This window comes from Calonectris borealis, chromosome Z, assembly GCF_964195595.1.
Source record: "Calonectris borealis chromosome Z, bCalBor7.hap1.2, whole genome shotgun sequence".
NCBI classification, from domain to species: domain Eukaryota; kingdom Metazoa; phylum Chordata; class Aves; order Procellariiformes; family Procellariidae; genus Calonectris; species Calonectris borealis.
In genome coordinates this window covers 38,358,337-38,378,668 of record NC_134352.1, presented here as the reverse complement: position 1 = coordinate 38,378,668, position 20,332 = coordinate 38,358,337, and the positions used below count along the sequence as shown (strand labels likewise).

General features: G+C 39.9%; 2 protein-coding genes across 24 annotated transcripts in view; one reads left to right on the top strand and one right to left on the bottom strand.

The window, feature by feature from the left end:
- SECISBP2 (SECIS binding protein 2) overlaps window positions 1-14,970 on the top strand; it is a 46,723-nt gene extending 31,753 nt beyond the window's left edge. For 16 of the 22 annotated variants that reach the window (XM_075136734.1, XM_075136732.1, XM_075136720.1 and 13 more), the window contains one exon: window positions 12,055-14,970. In XM_075136734.1, the coding sequence (XP_074992835.1) occupies window positions 12,055-12,171 (117 nt within the window). In that variant the 3' untranslated portion in view covers window positions 12,172-14,970. Of the gene's footprint in view, window positions 1-3,704; window positions 3,729-9,009; window positions 10,515-10,905; window positions 10,960-12,054 lie in introns of those variants that run through there. The other 6 variants (XR_012670881.1, XR_012670882.1, XR_012670883.1 and 3 more) reach the window with 6 other exon arrangements.
- SEMA4D (semaphorin 4D) overlaps window positions 512-20,332 on the bottom strand; it is a 101,284-nt gene continuing 81,463 nt past the window's right edge. The window contains exons 14-19 of one of the 2 annotated variants that reach the window (XM_075136743.1): window positions 20,038-20,210; window positions 19,766-19,809; window positions 15,568-15,774; window positions 3,517-3,726; window positions 1,975-2,072; window positions 512-1,420 (exon numbers count right to left, since the gene is read on the bottom strand). In XM_075136743.1, coding sequence (XP_074992844.1) covers window positions 1,391-1,420; window positions 1,975-2,072; window positions 3,517-3,726; window positions 15,568-15,774; window positions 19,766-19,809; window positions 20,038-20,210 — 762 coding nt within the window. In that variant the 3' untranslated portion in view covers window positions 512-1,390. Of the gene's footprint in view, window positions 1,421-1,974; window positions 2,073-3,516; window positions 3,727-15,567; window positions 15,775-16,146; window positions 18,624-19,765; window positions 19,810-20,037; window positions 20,211-20,332 lie in introns of those variants that run through there. The other variant, XM_075136742.1, reaches the window with a different exon arrangement.

Below are 20,332 nucleotides of genomic sequence, written 5' to 3'. Positions count from 1 at the left end.
CTCAGCACCACAGAACTAAACTTAAGTCTGCTCCAAATCCATTGAACAAACAGAGGAGGGACAATTCAAGAAAAGTCTTTTTATAGTTGTCCCTTAGCCATAAAAGATGTCGTAAGAGAAACACAATGGGGAAAAAATTGCATCTCAGCGTTGGTGTTAGAAGTCTGCATCATCATAGTTTATGATTGCCAATGTGAAAAATGGGGAAAATGGTTTGTGTGTAAGAATTTTCACCCTGCATGTGTGACCACAAGGTGGTCTGGTATTGAAAAAAAAAGAAAAAAGGGTCATTCAGGAAAATCTTAAGAGTGAGAGAAGCTTTCTTCAATGTGGGAAGCGATCTAATTTAAATCTTACCAGTTAGACAGTAACTTGGGGATAAGTATGAAGCTTTCTGCTATTGCTGGGAGCAGCTGTCCCCATGGACACAAGCTATAGTGATTCTTGGGTGGCATCTTACTTGCTTCCAGATCGTTGAAAACCGTTGAGAAGATAAGACAGGAAACTTGAATTATGCATCAGACTTTTGTTTATTAGATGCAGAAGGACAAAACGTTGAACAGCAATGCAGTAGAATAATTTCACTGTGGATTAAGGAGGTCCTTACATTTTCAGTTGTTCACTAGGAATATGTGAACTTGATGCAATTGTAGTCTTGGAACTCATTCAACAAAGAATTTTTTAAAGCTACCACAGTTATCTCAAGTATAGAAGAATAATTTACAAAAACTAAAGAGTCTGCGTTAACTTGGGTGCTTTGTAATCTATCTATTTTGAGTATTAGTCTAATCTATTTTGAGTATTAGTCAGGAGTTTTTTATTTGGTACAGAAACTTTATTACCAAAGGAAATGTGTTTGAACAAATGAACTTGCTGACACCAGAAAGGAATGCTCTTCAAAACACTGGGAACAGAGTATAGGGGTAAACACATTAAAAGAAAATAAGTGGGCCAGTTGAAGTGCCTTTGAATAAATGTGATCCACATCTTCTTATTAATCTCTAAATCATATGCCAAGATCCTCAAGCCCAAAATTAACTGGTTTGCTTAATGAACTTAAAACAGAAGCCATATATCATATTATATTGTTTGAGCAGCACAAGTCTTACTGAGACCACTTTTGTTCTTCATTTAGCTGAAATAACTCATGTCAGAAAACCAGAGAGAGTTCCAGCATGGGATGGGTGGCTTCTCTTGTAGCTTGTAACTTAGTTATTCTTTGGTGCAGTAAGGATATCCTCTTCCACCTCAAGCTTCAGGTGATTCTCCTGAATATCAATTTTAATGCCAGCACTAGCACTCACAAATACCTCTTTGAATGCTGTGATATTAAAGAGTACTAGGTAACTTGCATACATTTCTCCTTCTAGCCTGTTCATTCCTTTGTCCATTAGAGGCTGTTTTTCTTGTTGCAGCTCTCCTGAAGAAGAAAAAGGTCAGAATGATGTCTTAATACTACTTTAAAAATTAAAATGGGGTTTAAAGGTTGCCTATACTAACTTCCGTATGCACAAGCATGTGTTGTATCCAAAAGTTATCAAAAGTAATCTTTGTTCTAACTGTTGGAGAAAAACATTAAAAGCTAAGTATGGACTGGTTTTTTTTAAAGAAGGGCCAGCTTTGATGGACAATACCATTTATGAAGTCCAGTAGTCACTGCAATCCAATTAATCCATAGCTGGGATGAAATTAACCTACTATATTCAGTATACACAGACTTACTGTGTAAGGGGCAGGACAAGAACTACTGACTGATCAGCACTCGGTTAGTGGACTGAAAGAGCAAACTGACATAACCGTAATGAAATCATAGATCGAGCAGATTTTACTGCTGAGAGGGTCAGGAATGACGACATGTACAGGAACACTAATTGCTTTGTTATATAAATACATGGAGCTGCAGAAGCATTATAGACTATTTATAAGATTGGGACTGTAGCACATCATGTAGAAGGCACTGTAGGAGATTCTTACCCACGTTTTCCTCCAGTTTTGCATCATCTTGTCATGTTCACTGATAGCACTTCTCCAGGTATCAAATTCTTTGGTCCATCCATCCTGAGCAGCACTACCTGAGAATTGTACGGGGGGTGATTACATCACTACGTCACGATGAAGTAGGTTGATACCTGTTCAGTTGCGGCACTTCCTGTGGAGGACTGGGCTAGAAGGAACAAAAGCCACCATCTTGTCCTTCATTTTGCTCTACCTCCTCTCATGGTATTTGGAAATAAGTTCTATGCAAATGGTCATGTCTCCTCCCCTGAACAGCAAACGTTACAGCCTCCAGAGTGCCTTTATCTGTGATTCGAGGTCTAGAAAATACAACCTATAAGTTAAGAGTTCAAACCCATCTAAGAAGCACAGGGATGCTCCAGTTAGATCATACCAAGCCTGGAGAGAAGAATGATACGATACAGCTGACTACGACCCATTCCTAATTTCCCCATTTTTTGGTAATGTTATGTAGTTACTCTTCATTCCATTGAGAACTTAAGAACGGCTATCTTACTGCATCTTGATAAAATTCTAGTTCTAATTCTGTCTGCCAGTTTTTCTTGCAGAATGTAACACTGTGTGCCACCACCACTGTGGTGGTGACATACACAGAGGTAATATTTTCTATTTATCCTTCAGGACACTAGCAACAGTATATAATGCTTTTGGAGCACAGTGAAAGCCTCCTTCTGTTTTATAGTAGTTTAATTGAGATGCTCTTCATTCTGCTTCCAAGACAGACTACAAAGTAACTGGAGTGATGGCAAGACAACTTGTGTAACTCCTACTGCTTTTCTCTGTCACTGAAAAAGAAGGGTTGAGCTGTTCTTGACAAATTCATGTTTGTTATTAATGAGCTAATTAAAAATAGTTCACTTTTTCCTTCACCCTGCCAAGAAAATCCATACTATAATCATCTTTGTTGCTCCTGCTGTCTTTTTAAAGACTATTCAGACCTTCTCCAGGCCAGGTACGTTCTCAAAAGCTAGTTGCAAATGACGCTCACGTTGCATTGGTCAGTTCTGGGTACCCTGAAGATCTTGCACAGCTGCTGGTTAGCTAACTGACCTCCTGCCCTGGTTAGTGTCCAAATGAAGAGGTAGGAACTGACCTCACCCAACTACAGGTGATTTACAAATCATCTGATTTTTAAAAATCCTGGGTGGTGGTGGGTTCTCTTTACCATCTGACTTCTTGGCATTAAAGAGTTTTTCTACATTAACCTGTAGAGTTCTGGCAGGGTACCTATTTTTAATTCTCTAGTACTCATCTGGCTTCCAATTTGTCTCCATTAGTTTAGCAGTTCTAGTTTCACTTCTAGATCATAACTGCTAATTTACAGATTAGTCCTTTGTGAGAGGGGGTGGAAGAAGGAATTTTTATGGCTCTAAAACTTCCTAATAAACAATTGAAGAGGATACCATCTTCAGATATGCGCATGTTTTATGGGTGAAAATTACAGATCTTTCCTCATACCAGGGTCAGGCCAAACACAGCATACATTCCAAACCAGCCTACCTTTATCTTCCACTGTGATGCGCACTTCTGATGTTGTGTTCCCAACTTTTGAGATAAATGAACACTTGTATTCTGTATTTTCTGATACTGAATCTTTCACCCAACTCAGAACATGCACTGTGCCATCAAACAGCATATGAGATTGCTCAGTGATGCATGCCTTCATCTTCTGTCCGTTCTTCTTCCAGACAAAATAGGAGTCATCTGGACCTGAAAAAATGTCAGTCAGTTTATTTTGTAAGAAAATACAAAATGAGTCTTTGAAAAGAAGACAAAAGCCTAAGACCTCAAGATTAGGCTCAAAAGCATAAATGGTTGATTGTAATGTTCCTGAGGTTTCTTCAGCTGAAAATCTGGGTGCCCAGAACCTGGGATAAAAAGGAGCTAGCACGGGTAATTGAGGTTCAAGCCACAGTTGTAAGTGAGCTCATATGTATAAAGGAATTCTGTCTGGATTCTCACAAGGGGGAACTTGCCCCACAAACACGACAGAGCAGGTGATGAAGTCAGCACTGTCTGCCTATACGATTTCCTGTAGAGCTGGGCCATGTTACCTACTGCTGATCAAGCTAGCTTCTGGTACAAAGCTGAAACCACCTGAGACATGCCTTGCAAAGTCTGAAATAAAGGCCAGGAGGGGAAAAAGTTCAAGAACTCGGTGTGTCAAAGATGCTGGAACTAATAATGAAAGAAGCAGAATTGGACAAAGCACAGAACCATTAGTCACAGCAGGCAACTAGGCAAGACTGAACTTGGACGAAGCTTGGATCAACAACAAAGAGCAATCTAATCTTTTAGCCTTGTTGCTATTATTCGTCTTAACCTGTGAGGACAGAATTTGCATAAATCAGAGGTTGACAGTAGCCCAGAGGACAGAACAGCTGTTCCGGGAAAATTAGCAAGGTTGGCTGAAGTATACTTGGCAGTATCAGAGCCTTTTCATTTAAAAGACAGACATCTGGGCCAAGCTAAGAACTTTGCAGTAAATTGATGTTTAAAACATGCCTATTTCTCCCTCGGGGCCTACGATCCAGACTAGCCTTAGCAAGAGAAGACATAAAGAGAAATTTGGGGTAAAAAGAAAATAAACTATTTTTGCAAGTATGTCTTGAGAGAACAGGTAACCTACTACAGAAGTCACCTTTTACTATGAGCATTTCAGATTGCAAATCGACGTGGCATTTTTCTCTAGAAAAGCATTTGATTCTAGGTCAGTGTACTGAAAACTAATTAAATTTTAGATAATCATGCAGGCAGACAAAAAAAAAAAGGTAGTCTTTACATATGTGCACTTCCTCAGCGTATCATGTTAAATTCTTAAATCGTTTGGAAATAAAACTAATACACTACAACTATGGAGACATATTAGTAGTAAGAGCAAGGGTGAATGATAGAGAACATGATCTAGTTAAAAGCCTGGTAGAGTTTATCTCTGAGGGAAAGAGGGAGGGAGGGAGGGAGAGAGAGAGGTAGCACAATCTCTCGAGAAGGACTGACAACAGCTCTGACAAAATGGAGAGGGCAAGCATACGCTGGACTGAGAACAGCTAGCCTAGCACATGCTCATTTAAAAAAAAAAGTTTTATGGATGATTGTATTCGTTCTACAGTTAACAGTAGATAGGTCACGTCGCTAAAATCATGGAAAGTTTGGAACCAGGGACAAGTTATTTCAGTAAACTAATGCTGAAGTTGGAATTTGGACAAACGGGAGGAATAGTAAGTAAACACAAGCACAGCAGAAAGACAAAAATCTTTAATAAAACAAAATAGGCTTTGAAGAGTAGAAACCTACCTTCAAAAACATCATTCTGGATTATAATTTCTAACAGATGCCACAGTAAGTGTGACACAGCGTTAATACAGAAACAAAATTAAGCTAATAGTGTTGCAGAGTTCACGCTGACTTGGAGAAGTTAAGACCAACTTGATCACAGTGAAGATCAGTAAGAAGAGGGAACGCTGCGGCACACGCCTCAGGATGAACGTTTCCAAGCGTAGAAGCGTTATTACTCTAGCATTGTCAAGCTAAAAGCCAGGTGCTCGAGTAAAGCCACAACCTTACAAGTTCTAGTTGCAGTAGTTTAGGCCCTAACACATGGGAATAGGGCCATTACCTAAAGACATGAGCTTGAAAAACGCCATTTTAGGGCCATGCAAGGAAGTGGCATGTTCAGTGCAGGACGCCTTCCTAAACTTCCTTCAAATGTAACTGTTCACGCCAGAGAACCTGCTCTGTTTTCTGGTGCTAAAGATCACAATTGTTCCGGAAATCTGCCAAAAGCTCAGTTTGGACACACGTTTCACCAAAAGACTAAAATCCAGCAATTTCCTTATACGGGAAATTTTGCAAGCTGTGTTGTTTCAGGTCAGCCCCTTAACAAGTTCCAACTAGGCAGTTTTACCCTACCTTTGTTTTCTGTGCAGTCAGAAGCACTGGAAATCCCCACAGAGTAACACTCATACAAGTTAGTTGACAGCAAAGTCTAGGTTGAAGCACTAGTCGGGGTTTTTACCAATCTTCGTGTTTCACTGCAGTTTATTCCTGATTTTCAGGCACTGTGCTATTGCTTCCTCTACTTTGATTTCCTTTTCAGGATTAAGCAGTAGAAAAAAATACACTGTGAAATAGTTTCATCTGCAAAAACTTTGAATCGCATTTGTTAAATGCAAATTTTCTCTAGAGTGAGATAAATTCAGACTTGGATGTAATGGTTAGAGAAGTATTTTTTGAAGATAAAGGAAATTAATATGAACATATACTCTACATTTGCTACTGTTGCTGTAATACAGATCTATTACATGTCTAGCATAAACTTTAAAATACGAATTTCTAACACATTTGATCTACTTACTTTGCCATCCGTTTTAAGAATGCTTGAAAGATTTAAAAAAGTCATCTTATTAAAATATAATATTCAAGCAAAGAATTAAACAGCAAAACAGTCTAGATAGGTAAATAGGTACGTTTAAGCAACAATGAAAGATATTTCAAACAGTTACCTTTGAAAACATCGCTTCAATCTTAGTAAATATATTATTAATAATGAACTTCACCACCTTAATGATTTCAGACGGGGAAAAGTTAACAATTATCAAACGACATGAAAAAGCCTTGCTGCACTGTCTGAACTACCCCTCTTCTCTGCATAAGCCCTTCATAATTTCCAGTGTCTGTGGAAGTGTTTGCTACTTTTCCATATAGATTTCATTTTCTATACCTCTGCTTTCAGCACTTTTGAGTGAAATGGTATTGCCCAGGTAGTAACAGCCCAGGTACTGTCCAGGTAGTTTCCACTGACAAAATGGGTTCTCTGAGCTACGTCAAGTCAAGCAGGTTTGCACAAACCATGTATTTAATAGCCAGATGGTTTTGCCTCAAGATTTTCCACAAGGAAAATTTTCAGCAGCATAGATAGCATTGAAAACTTAAACTACTGCAGCTGCTTGTAAACTTCTACCCGCAGCCTAACTGCATTCACCTGAATTATTGGTGTAAATTTGATCTTAGGTTAAAATCAATCAATCAATAAATCCAGATGTAAAGAATTTAAGTATGCAGGTACAGATTCAGAGCAGCATGCTGATGTGCCCTGCTAAACTGTACCAAATTAAGCATTTGCCATATATGCATCAAATCCTAATAGACAGGGCTTTCAAGAAAGCTTGGGGATACTAATTTAAAAGCAAGAGATTATGGATTAAGTAAACATAAGGCTGGGGTGGGGGAGCAAGAGGGAGTACTGGCCACGCTACCTCCTTTTGCCAAATGCTGCAACTTGCAGAGCTGCGTAGACATTTCAAGAGCTACCCAATGAAGCTGTATAGTGAAACACTCAGAAGCGCTACCCCATTGCTGTTGGTTTAGCGCACTGTTTTTCCTAATTTTTAAGGCGGTTCTTGAAAGGTCACATTAAAACAAGGCTTCCCTCTAAATTACTCAGAGAAATACTTCAAGATAGAGGGAGGCGAGTTGGGTAAAACAAAGTGTGAGCCATCAGCAAGCCTAAACCTCTTAAAGCTTTCCTAATCTCTGAAAGTTGGCAGCACATTGAAATCCAGTGAAGATAACTGACAGGTATTCCACAGAGAAATTCCTAGCAGGGTAACAAAGAGTCTTCTTCATGACTTCCTATAATCTAGACACAGAACTGCTACCAGAGGCTATCCTCAGTGACAGGAAGTTGATGTTTGGGAAAAAACTCCCCTGTATCCCCCAATGCACACCAAAACCCCTTCCAAAGCTCACAACATGCAGCAGATTTTTAAAAAAAGTTAAAGTGGGGAAAAAAAAAAGAAAGAAAGAAAAAAAAAGAGTGGCATCTGGATTTAATGCTTGCTATCTAGCTTGCAGCTTTGGCTTGTACTGAATGCTACTGAACTAAACATCACAGATTTCAGAAAAGATCATATAGGAAGCTCTCGTCCACAGCAGGGATTACATTTTAAAAAGACACTATAATCTGGGTGCAGAAAGATTATTTTAAATCAGAGATCCAAGTTAGCACAGGAAAAGGTTAGTCAATCATTAATATCGAAAACAGCCACCAGCACTACCCAGTATGTGAAAGAAAGTTAAATTTAAGGCGGGTCACAGTTTCATGAGTTGTAGGACTCTGAGTTACTGTTGCTGACAAGCAAAATGATAAATAAATAGTAAATGAAGCAATCAGCAGGGTATAGATAGGAACAGTGGGTAAAGAAAGCATCTTTAAATTGAGACAAGCATCTTTGCAGTTTTCTGAAAATAGTGTACAGGGTAGGTAACCTATATCTCAGGTAACTGGGGGTTTTTTTTGTAGTTTTGTTTTTTCGTGGTTGTTTTTGTGTTTGGTGGTGGTTTTTTTTTTGAAGTAGGGGCAACACATTCTAGAAAACAAACCGGAAATAGCTTGACAGCAATGGAAAAAAAAAAAGAAAAATAACTTAAAAAGTCAAGGAAAACAGACCTCTGTGAAATGCCAGCGAAGAATATTACTTCAAACACCAAATAATTCATACTGAAGAATGCATGACATACTCCTTCAAAAACCTAGTGCCTTTGTTAAAGTCCATTTGTGCAACATCAACACCGCAAGCTGCTGCAGCCTTGCCAAGGCAGATTAAAAGCAGGAAGTGCTTCCCGGGAAATAGGAACCACCTGAAAGCTGGAAGCAGCTGCCAGTCACCAGAGGCAGCCACGCACAGCGCGTGCAGGTGGAAGTAGGAGACGGCAGCATCTGCCTTCTCAGAATGGAATTTAAAAGCAGATTGGGAAAACGGCTGACTCGCCTACGAGACGAAAATGCGATTCATAACTATCCACGCTTCCCAGCATGAGCAGCACTTATTTAGAGATTCTCCAAGTGGGGCCAAGAAAAGGTTTTGCAATTGGAAGCCAGGTAATTGCCTGAAGAATAATTAAATGAAGCACTAACAAGCTAGAACTAGGGACTGGCAGAAAAAACGAGTTTCCAGTTTGAGTTTGCTTACTTATTTTTGGCCCTCCCATCAGCTAACAAGGCTACTACGTTAAGTTTTAAAATAAAGTGAAGAAAATTGGAGAACATATTTTAGAGAGCAACACGATCTCCAGAAATCACTCCTGCTCTCCAGAGAGCGCAAGCTACTGCTTTTGCTCCTTTGTTTGCCAGACAGATCTAGCAGGAAGATGACGGGAAGAGACGGAAATGAGACTTTCATCTCCACTGAGGAGACAATGCACATGACGGGTTGAAGCAGCTCTGGTAAGCAATTTCTGCTGAAATAGTTAAAAAATGGTGACAGCCATGTTGCAAATCAGTACACAGTTAATCAGCCATCACACTGAGGGATTAATTATTACAAGTCTACAGGTTGTAGCTCTCATGGGGAAGACAAAAGAAGTAAGCATACAGGTAGCCAGTTTGCAAACAGGGCTGGTGGGGGTTACAAGAAGTTCTGAGGAAAAGAGCATAAAGTTGGGGTTATGCTCCAAAGACTCCAACACCAGTTCAAACCCAGCACATCTCACTAGGCAGGACTGGGAAATCCAGCTTCTCCATCACGGCCAGGGTTTAGGAGTTAGTACCAGTGTACCGCTCCAAGCTGAGACGTTACTGAATCAGAGTTGCATATTAACAAGGAGAAAAACAGTGTAAATATTTCTGTTGAACTGCAGAAGAAGAAAGGCTAAGCTGGGAGATCAAGTAAAAGCTTGTAAGCAAGTGGTACATAGAAGCAAATACACAGCAAAGTGAATCTCTCTTCTGAGAGAGGACACATGCCAGAAGCCATTTAGAAGTTACATGTGGTTCTTGAAGACCCTGATGTGAAGCAAACTTCTCCTTTTATATATACCTAGTCATACTATAAAAGCTGCCATGGATTCTGCAATACCTCTTTTCCTTGCACTCTTGTAGTCCCCCCGATAATCATGTGTGTATTAAATTCAAGTGGCAAATACTGCCTGTTTTGCGACCACATCAGTTTGTCTCTGCAAACGGCCCCGTGCAGCATCTGATTCCAGAAGCAAGCTGAAGAGCTGAACTAAACTAAACAACTAAGCAGCAACGCTGCGGCTTCACAGAGGTACTCCTGCGTAGAGGTACCGGCTGTTCTCCTTAGTCTCAAGGGACTTTTTGACAAATTATTTTCTCAAAAGGATGGCTTACTCAAACTGTGCAGATACCAATCAAAAACTTTTAAAACCATGCAATGGGCTTAACGTACCTAAGCCCTCTGCTGACGTATGATGCAGCTGATAAAATTTACCAATGAGTGTACAAGACTGACTGACTGGTATATATGGCATACACTGCAACATTATCTGCAGTTTGAAAAGTTTTAAGCACAGTACAACAGTAATAATTACTTGCAGGCTACAGCTACAAGTCGTAACTGGACTGATTTCCCCTTGGCGAGAGAGACATTTTAGTGTCTCTTCTTATGTTTTAAGCATTTATAAATTATCAAGTGTCACACAAGAAGAGGTTTCTGAGCTGCACCTTATTATTCATTGCACAGGAAAAACCTGTATGAATGCAGTCAGCTGCGCAGTGAGCAAGGTAAGATTCCATTCAGCAGAAAAAAATGAAGGAAATCTTTTGAAGAATTAGTAAGACACTCTTGGTTCTACTTCTCCTCCTTACTCTCCCCTTTTTTAACTTGATGTGCCTTACACTTAAATTATGTTTACATTGAGTTTAGTCCTTACAAGAAAATACTAAAAAAAAAAAAAAAAGGAAAAAGGTGTTCTTCCCGCACACCTTTCCACATATTTCTTAGCGTGACCACAGCCTTTACATATAAGAGTGCACAGCAAAAGAAATTTCTACAGAAATTTTTCAAAATCTGCTGTTGATGCCAGAATTTAAGAACGCAGCATCCATGTCATAGTCCTTACAGAAATTAATTTTCAATTGTCTTACAGAAGTCACTATGGAGAAAGCCATCAGAGCCAGGGTAACACCCACGCTTACAAAAGGTATTTAATGCTGCTGGTTTTGCATGCAGAGTTAGATGTAGGAGGGTCACAGCAGGCCCTAATGTCTGAAAAAAGAAGTGCCAGTGTTCTTGTAAGATAATTGCAGCCCTAAGATATTGCAATCTAAAGTAACAAGAAGGATACTTTTAATGTCTGTGATTTTTATGCAAAATGGGTCTGCAATATTTACTTGATTTTATAACCTTAAGTCAAGACTTCTAAGTTCTTTTCTGTTAATATATTAAAGGAACAATCTTAATTTTTCAAGTTATCTTTTAGATGCATCTCAAATAATAAAAAACAGATGGCATATGACAGGTCCGCACGCAGGAATGGTTTTGTTGTACCAAGATGCCTTTAAGTCAGTGCAGAAATCACTGAAAGAAGTGGTACAAAACTAGAAAATTACAAATTAACCAGCTACTATCAGATTACTGTAGCCACAGATGCTGAAACTGAGTCGTAGGCAGATAGCATGCAATAAAGCACCAAAGGTCTGCGGAGAAGCTATTCATAAAGCGGGATATGGAACTGTTTAACAAGGTACAAACTTAGCATTCCCGTGAGGATAAAGATAAACCAACCACGGATTACTAAACAACCCTACAGATTAAAGTCAAGGGTATTGCTTCAACAAAGCATCACCATGTAAATCTCAAAATATACTGCATAAAAATTTAAAAATTTTTTTAGAAAGTTTTAAAATATTTGTGCAGTGGATTGAATTGTGCTGGGAGATGCAGAGCTTTTCCGCTCTAGGCTACCAGTTAAACCCTTTTCAGGTTTCAAAAACTAATGCTGTATCTGTCCACAGGCATAATTATTAAGGAACACTCACTAACAAAGGTAGGAAAAGGAGATGTTCTGGGGATTATTTTACACAAAAAGAAAGAAAAGCTGGAAAATTGCAACTGATTAGAAACCACAAGTCTAGGTCCATGGAAAATTGCTATTTGGTATCTGTGTTCTTGCAAGAACAAAGTAACAACTGAAGTAAACTCCATTTTAAGATACTGACATGCTGTAATTTAAGTGCTGTAATTTTAGCCCTAGACAAACATTTTGTCGTCTAGCATAAAGCACTTTCCTACGCAGGCTCCTTCTACTCTGGGTGCTGCACACCTCCATGCCTTTCCTGATGGAGCTCTTAAGGCATCGCACGTCAACCAGCCAGACCAGCCCAGGGCATCACGGGTGATGCAATTCATCTAAAAATCCTCACTCAAGAACGACTCACGAAGCCACTTCCAGAGAAAGCCTACTCATTTCCGCAGGTAAGTCCATCTCTGACAGATGAGCCCCTCTTCCCAGGGGCAAATCAGGCACACCTTGGGGTGTGGGGACTTCTGAGCCCTGCTCCCAGACCTGTGTTGCACGAGCACGTGGTGACACCGGCACAGCCACCCCTCGGACATCTGGACACAGCCTTGGGCAAGGCCTGTCTCAGACTCACTCTGCAGGTGCCTCCTCTAGAGCGTTACTCAGTCTGCAGCAGCGCTGGGTGAAGCGCAGCGCCTCGTATTCTCCCCACCCTTCTGCATGCCTTTCAGTGCAACTTCAGGCTTCGCCAAAGAGAGAGTGAATCACTTGTGATTCTGATTCTTGCGCCTCATGGATCTTTTCCCACACGGATGTGGGAAGCTTTCTTGCACTCCCTTTCGAATAGCATAACCAGAGGGAACAGGCATGGTACGTGGGTGTTATCAGGTACCCATCTCAGTATCTCCATGAAATAATAACTCCTTTAAAGCATATTGCTGAGTTTGCAGAACTTTTATGTTCACACTCCCGGGGTTATTTTAACGAGACTGAAAAGTTAAGAAACCGTTATGGAAAACCTCCAGCTTCAGACGAACTAAGGGTAAGACTTCTTGACACCGTGGACACTGAGAGTCTGAGTCTGCAGGCCAGAAATACAAATATAAAGCATGATGTTTTGCACTGTTCCTGATTATAAATGCATTTAAATTGCTGCTCAGCATACTCAGGATATTTTAGTATGTCATTGATCTGTGAAGATCAAGGATATGCTACTCTACAGCTGGGCGAGGAGGTATCAGCAAAGCATCTTTAAGCAGAACTAAAACTGCTAGAAAAAGCCTGTTTCTACTATACCTAAATTCAACAGAGCACACCAGAGAAATTATAAAGCAGGTGCATACATCATCAACTCGCTGCCTCTCCCCTGCACCAGACGGTGTAGTATTTTGTTCAATTTATTTGAAGCCTGCCTCAAATGTCTTTAAAGGGTTAAAAATTCTGTAATGGGAGAGAAAGTTTCTATTAGAGAAAGTGCACAGGAAACCTAACGTTTGCCAGTGCATATCTAGCAGACAGGTCTTTGGAGAAACATGAAGATGTGAGACTCCCCCGGGGGAGTAGAGAGAGAAACTGGGAGGCAATTCGTGAAGGGAGACATATTCCTTCCTTTTAGGAAGGGCAGGAGTACTCCATTCTTCAAAAACTCATTTTCCAGAAAAAAAATAACAGTATGTGACAAGTGGCTGTTTGTGCTGTATCCACTTTAACTTAACGTTGTTGAAATGAGCCAATTACAAGGTTGTAAAGTATTATCCTTAGGCGAGCTTTCAGGTTAAAACATGTGGTATGAGTAAGAGATGAGTAAGAGAACTCACCAACTCCTGCTGAGTTTCCAGACAGCTTGAAGCAGACATTTACAATTAAAAAAAGGAAGAGTCAGTAATTCTCATAAAAATGTTAGAAACTTAATTAAAAATAAGCTTCAGGTTTTTGACTGGATGATGTGGCAATCCATGTATTTGCATCACACATTTGCTGATACCATATCCTTTACGCAGAAGACCAAGTACAACATTTAACTCTCTGCCAGTCTCATTTTACCCTTCTGCTCCTTGCAAACACATTTTACCTTATATTCACAGCTGAGGGAAATAAAGTTCCATCACAGCAATGTTTATATAAAGAAATATCAACAGGCACTGAAGGAATGTAAATAAATCCAAGTAGAGAGCTTCCTAGTAAAAGCATTTGCTTAGCCACCCCCGCCCCCAGGATAAACATATACATCCTCACATGCTGGTCCCAGAAAGATGCAAAAGATCTACAGCAGTTTGGTATGCCGGTTTGCATTTTTGGGGGTTGTTTTTTTGTTTTGTTTTGTTTTTTTGGTTTGGTTGGTTGGTTTGGTTTTGGGGTTTTCTTGGGGTTTGGGGTTTTTTTGGGGGGGGGCAGGGGGAGTGGTGGTGGTGGTGGTTTTTTCTTTTAAATCAATGGAATAAAGTTGTAATTCTGGGTGAGAGAAGGGTGTCCCGTATCAGCCAAATATGTCTTGTTCCCCAAAGGGAGTAAAACCCCCCTCCGTAACACGAAGTCCAGCCCTTCACTGCGTTCAGAGCGAAGTCGGAAAGGCTTCCACAGCCGCCTCGTCTTGCCCCTGCCTGTGCCATCACTGCACCTCTTGGATGTCTGACTCTTGTTACAGTTTCTTCCACCACGCGTCCCTACCTCCTCAGGAGTGAATTCCACAGCCTTTAGGACACTGCTCCTTCTTTCTTAAGTTCACTGCCAAGGCAATTACAATCACTGACAATTCTTAAAAAGCAGCATGAGTATCGTGTTAGAACAGACATTGCTGGATGAAAAAAGTAATTTTAAATATTTTAAAAATAAATTCCAGATCTGTAGTACAATTATCAAACTGTTTAAATCCTTTGTGCTACTTATGCTATTTTTACAATTTTTTTCATGGTGGACAACAGAAAGTTTCTGAATTGTCCATAGCAGCAGTGAACAAATTATTGCTGAAAGAACCCTGATCCTGCTGTTGTTCTTTTTAGCCATGGAAATACAAATCATGCCTTTGTTAAGACCTACTCTAATAAAGATTTAAGCATTTTGATCTGATTCCATGTAACACTACCACGCACTGACTCACAGCCAGATCAGTATGAAACAATGCTACTTTTTAAAATTAATCTGTATCTATATTCTCTCCTTTTAAGGAATAAGGTTACATTTTAAGACCTGTTTAGATCCATTAAATCTCACTTAGCTTTAACAGGCAACTAATATCCAAACAAAAGTTGAAAGACAAATGTTTAATTTCTATAGAAAAAATAGGTTTGTCCTTCTCCCGTATACCTCAGGTAATATATTCCTCATAAAATGGAAGTTGCCATTACTGTAAGTAGTTTACAAATTGAAATAAGTTAAGACTAAAAAGGAATAACTGACCCGCTCCAGAAAAATACACTGAATTCAAATCCAACAGAAGTGTATTTTTTAAATGGCATACATGCTGACAGTGAAAATATTTACCTGCTAAACATCCATATGTGATCATGATTCAGTGAACTCCCCTTCAGCATGCAAGCAAGCCTATTAAAGTCAATTGACTATTAATATACTCAAGTAGGCTGCTAAATCAGAGCCTGCATTTTACAGCACAGAATTCACAGTGCCAGATTCTTGGTAACAGCATGTTCACAATACATCCTGAAATGGTCTTTCTTTTTCTTTCTTTTTTTTTTTAAAACATCAAAGAAGTAAAACATATACAGTACATGGTGACATATCTAAACCTTTAATGCAGAACATGCTGGTTTATACAGGGGTCCTTCAACTTACCCGTGGCTTGGCAGAAGAGACGAAAGGGTCCCCGGACACTAACATGCTGTGCCTGGTCACTTAGCAAAGGTGGCAACAACATGACCTTTACAGGGTCTGTGCCAGACCAAACATCAGGCTGGGTACTGGTGGGTGAAGGAGGTGAGTCACTTCCCACACAGGACAAAAAGGAGGTACCAGTAGGAGGGAAAGGTATAGGAGATGAGGCTGTGTGACAGAAGAGGACAGAAAAGAAATAAAAAGGAGGGTACTAAGGAAAAAAGTTGTAAGAAATACATCACACACTGAAGAAATAATGCAAAAAGACAAATGAATTTTAGAAGGGTAATAAGAGGGAGTGTCCCTAGGCCCCTAGAGAAGAGCGCTTTCCTCCTTCACCCATGTTGCTTTCTCCATCCTTCCAATCCTCCCCCCGCCCCGGGTTATAACCCATTCAAATAAAGCTGAGAAGAGAATCTGCTTCAAATTAATTACAAAAGTTTTCACTTTTCCCCCTTGAAGGAAACCACAAGGAACATTAGTACTTGCAATATGGAAAGCAGTGTCATTGTGTCAAGTTTCATAAAAGTCAAAATATAATACAATTTATTTTAATATTTATTCTGTTATATGTACATAATTAAAAATAGAAAAATAAAACCAAACTGAATCTTATAAAATATAAACTGTTTACACTAAGATGGTCTAAATTATGTTCGCATGAGAGTTCAACATAGAAAAGCAGCCCAGGCATACTGCTATTTACTGTTAAAATGTACTCTACTTCTAGCAATATTTACAGAAAGATGCAGTGAGAGGAACAATTCTTCAGGACTGTACCGCACAAAATGCTTTTACAGACAAACAGTGCTGCTGTGAACCAGGCTGAGAACAAATGCACATTTTCACGTTTGCAGGCATGATTCACATAAACAGTTCAAATGACTGATTGTTTAAGCAGCTCCAGTTTCAGTCTCCAGTTGCATAGGAGATTGGAAGGTGTCATCCAGAAAGGGTGACGCTGCAAAGGTTTATCACAAAAAGAAGCTGAGTTATTTCTGAATCTGAAAAAAAGAAAAAAAATCTGCAACGTTTTCTCATCAGGCTGTATCCTAACAGTCCACTCCAGCAAGTCACTAGCTGAATTGTTGTAGTTAATTCTTTTCGATTCCTGTTTCGCTTCCACAGTGCAAAAAACCTCTCTCATGTCACTGCTAACTGACAGCTGCTTGCCTGTACTGTTTCATTAAAAAAAAAAAAAAAAACAAAAAAAATCCAGTTTTGTATAGAAAATAGAATGTGACTATGTCCAGCTTTCTAGTTAAGAGGGGGAAAAGGGAAAAAAAAAAAAAAGAAAAAAGGAAAAGCATTCCTAAATCTTATTTCCTCCCTCCATCCCCATTTACTCCATTTTTTGTATTGATATTGTTGTACCTACATTTCTAGAAAGCAGCAAAGGAAAAAGCCTTTAAACAAGATTATCCCTGAGAGTCTTACACAAATCAAGCCAATGCTATCCCCATTATACCTTAAAATCTAAGATACTTAAAAAGCAGTTAAAAAAAATTAACTTTAACCAACTAAGGAGACCTAGTGTGCCAAAACACAAAGCATAAAACTAAAAATAATCACTAGAAGCAAAGAAAAAAAAAAAATGTCCCAATCTGGACAAAGGTCTATAATTTACCAATCTGATAAACTAAACTTAATTTCCAATTTGGAATTAAAATGAAACTAGGTCTTTTTTTAATGGCAGCTAAAAATATGTGTAGACTGAAGTACTTTTTAAAGCCAAGTGAATTAGAAAGTTACTTTTATCCTATGGAAGAACAGGGCTGAAGAACAAGCAAGTAACTGTTCACCAGAGCGAAGCTCTCGGTGGGGGAAAAACTGGGAACAAACAAATGGTGATCTGAAACTGGCCATTTTTTTTTTTAAAAAAAAAAAAAAAAAAGACAGTACAACACAAGATGCTATGGTCTGCAGACAAGAACACCACTTCTCTAATCTGGCAAGATCTAAACGCAAATTGGCTTGCTGTACAGCTTAAGCATGTAAACCCCGCTATAGCTCAGCTGTCACACCCACGCTCTCTGTGCTCAAATAACTAGCCGCAGGACCACAGCTGATTTCCACCACTGAAATGGACGACTGGGTCCTTCAGTCCCCCTCTGCATCCGAGTCAGCATACTTGAGCTCACACTTGACATCGAAGGGCTTGTCCTTGGCCTCTCGGGATGCCTGCAGATCCCCAGGCTGCAGCTGGCCATTCCCGCAGTCGGGCTCAGTCTCGTAGCCGGTGTCGTGCGCCGGCTTTGGCTGCTCCCCGCTCTGGTGGCTGACACTGCCTTGCTCCACCAGCGTCTCCTTCACACTTTGCTCGCAATCAGAAAAATCTGACTTCGTTTTCTTCTTACCAAGCAGCATGACAGAGCGAAATTTCAAGCACTGCCCTGGCAAGTACCCTTTGTAACAGTTGTAGGAGAGCAGGCACAAGAAGAGAATAAAAAAGAAGAGGAAGAGGAACATCAACAGGAAGTTATCGTTTGACTTGAGGAACATTGTCTTTTCCGGGACTGCGTCAGGAATTGAATTGAAGAGCTCTGTGTTGGAGGCTGCACTTGTTAGGACAGGGCCAATGGGCTTTGTTACTATCCTTGCTGTTGTTACCGGCACCATATGAGTGGTCGAGGTGTGAGCGGTAGACCCCTCGGTTGATAGAGCTGACACTTTTGGCACATCGCTATTACCTTCTGTTGGTGCAGCTGCCGCGGTGGGGCCCACCGTGGTATGCTGGACCTTTTTCAGTTCCAAAACATGCTTAGCCAGCACTTGAGAAAATTTCTTATTCTTCACTTTTTCTTCTGACAAACACTGGTAAACACCACTGTCTCCTTCCGATAAATTGAAGATGAGCAGCGCCTTTTCCAGCAGACGGTACTTGGGGCTCTCCACTCTCAGCACATCGTCTTTGAACTTCCAAACTACCTGTGCCAGATTGGACTTTTGAGAACACTTGAGTTCTGCTGTGCTCCCATGCTTGAATGTATGCTGTAGGGAATTCTCTCTTACTTTATCTGGAACATCAAAATAAACGTGCAGAGTATCAGCAATGATTCCCGTTTGGTCTAATCTGTACAGTTTCACGAGACCGTGCTATAGTCTTAATGGAAACGTAAAGATTACGGCATTCAGATTACCTCACAAGACCAAGATGACAGCATGCAAGAGTCTCAGTGAAATACCAAGCTACAGCTGCGTGCGAGACATCAAGACAGACTAAGAGATAGGACACCTCAAACTCTAAGACAGCCTCCACTTTTAGATAAAGATGAGACCTTGTTGATCCGCAACTGAGCGTGCATCTGAGACGAGTCATTGTTTGAGACAAGATGCTGAACTTGGTATCACTTTATATGCAATTAGTGCATTTTAAGTAAACCAGCAACTACAAAATATCCAAGAAGAAATTGAACAAAGTGCTGTTACTCAACTTAAACTCTCTTCTAAAAAAGTATCAGCGCTTATGGCACACCCACAATGCAACACCATAAATTAACAAAAAAACTAACAAGCATAACTCTCAAGGCGGTCCATGCTTTGCTTGGATTAGAAATAAAAACAGAGTAAATCAAACTCTTAAGAGCTTTGTTTACTGCAGTATAAATCTCCTGTAACACTACTCTTCTTTACGATTTCCTTGATCTGGTAGCAGCAGCACACGCTATAAAGAAAGGACCTGTGGTTACTTGCCTTAAAGCACTATGGAGGGTACTTCAGCAGCTCTGTATCATGTTCTAAGTCCCCCTCCCCTCTCACCATAAAACCAGCTTTTTTCAGGATAATTTCATCTGATCCAGCAGCAATAACCAAGCACTTATCAAGGCTCACAGTAGAATGTCAAAATGCTGTGCCACAGAGACAGAGGCCTCTGCACTAGAAGTACTTATGGTAAATATTGCTTTCATTCACAAGTCGCTGTTGAGGTGCCCCTGTTCATTTCAGAGGTTTGTGCACTGCACACTGAAATGTATACAGATACAGACATTTTAAGACGACATGCAGGCTGTACAGATGCTCAGATATTCAAAAGCAGAAACTCATACCTATTAAAATATAAATGAATGTCCAGATAATCACAAAAACCAAGCCGAACTAAACACAACTCTTCCATTACTCCACCTAGACATATGAAATAGCTCTTCAAAGACTAACTCACCAGAACACGATGACGCATCTCCGCCTATGTTCTGAATCCAGTTCCTGTAAAAAGGAAGTCCAAGCATTACAACTTCAAATCTTGTTTCCCACAGCCTGCCCATCCTCTTACTAAGTAAGATTCATCTTATCTAAGTAGCACAAGCAGACATGGATGGATAGGAAAAAGTCTGTATTTGAAAACATTCAGTTAAAAAATTGCCAGTTATCAGTAAGGGGCAAGACTGATGCAATACTGATTGTAACTGTAAGGTAATCAAAGGCTACCATTACCTTTCAATATCACTTTCTTTAAAAATATCAATGCAGGAAGCTTCAAGGGGTTTCCAAGCACAGTAAGGATCCCTTGCTAAAACACAGTCAACACAAGTGGTGTACTTGTCACAGAATGCCACCGGAGACTGAACCACACCAGAATTTGAACCAGCATAGAGGTATCTTCTGCCCTAAAAAAACAAACAAAGCACAACAAAAAACCCACAGCCAATCACTCTCTCAAAGCCAAACAATTCAACTCATGAAACAACTTAAAAATTATTAGAAGTAAAGGGTTGCATACATACAGCCA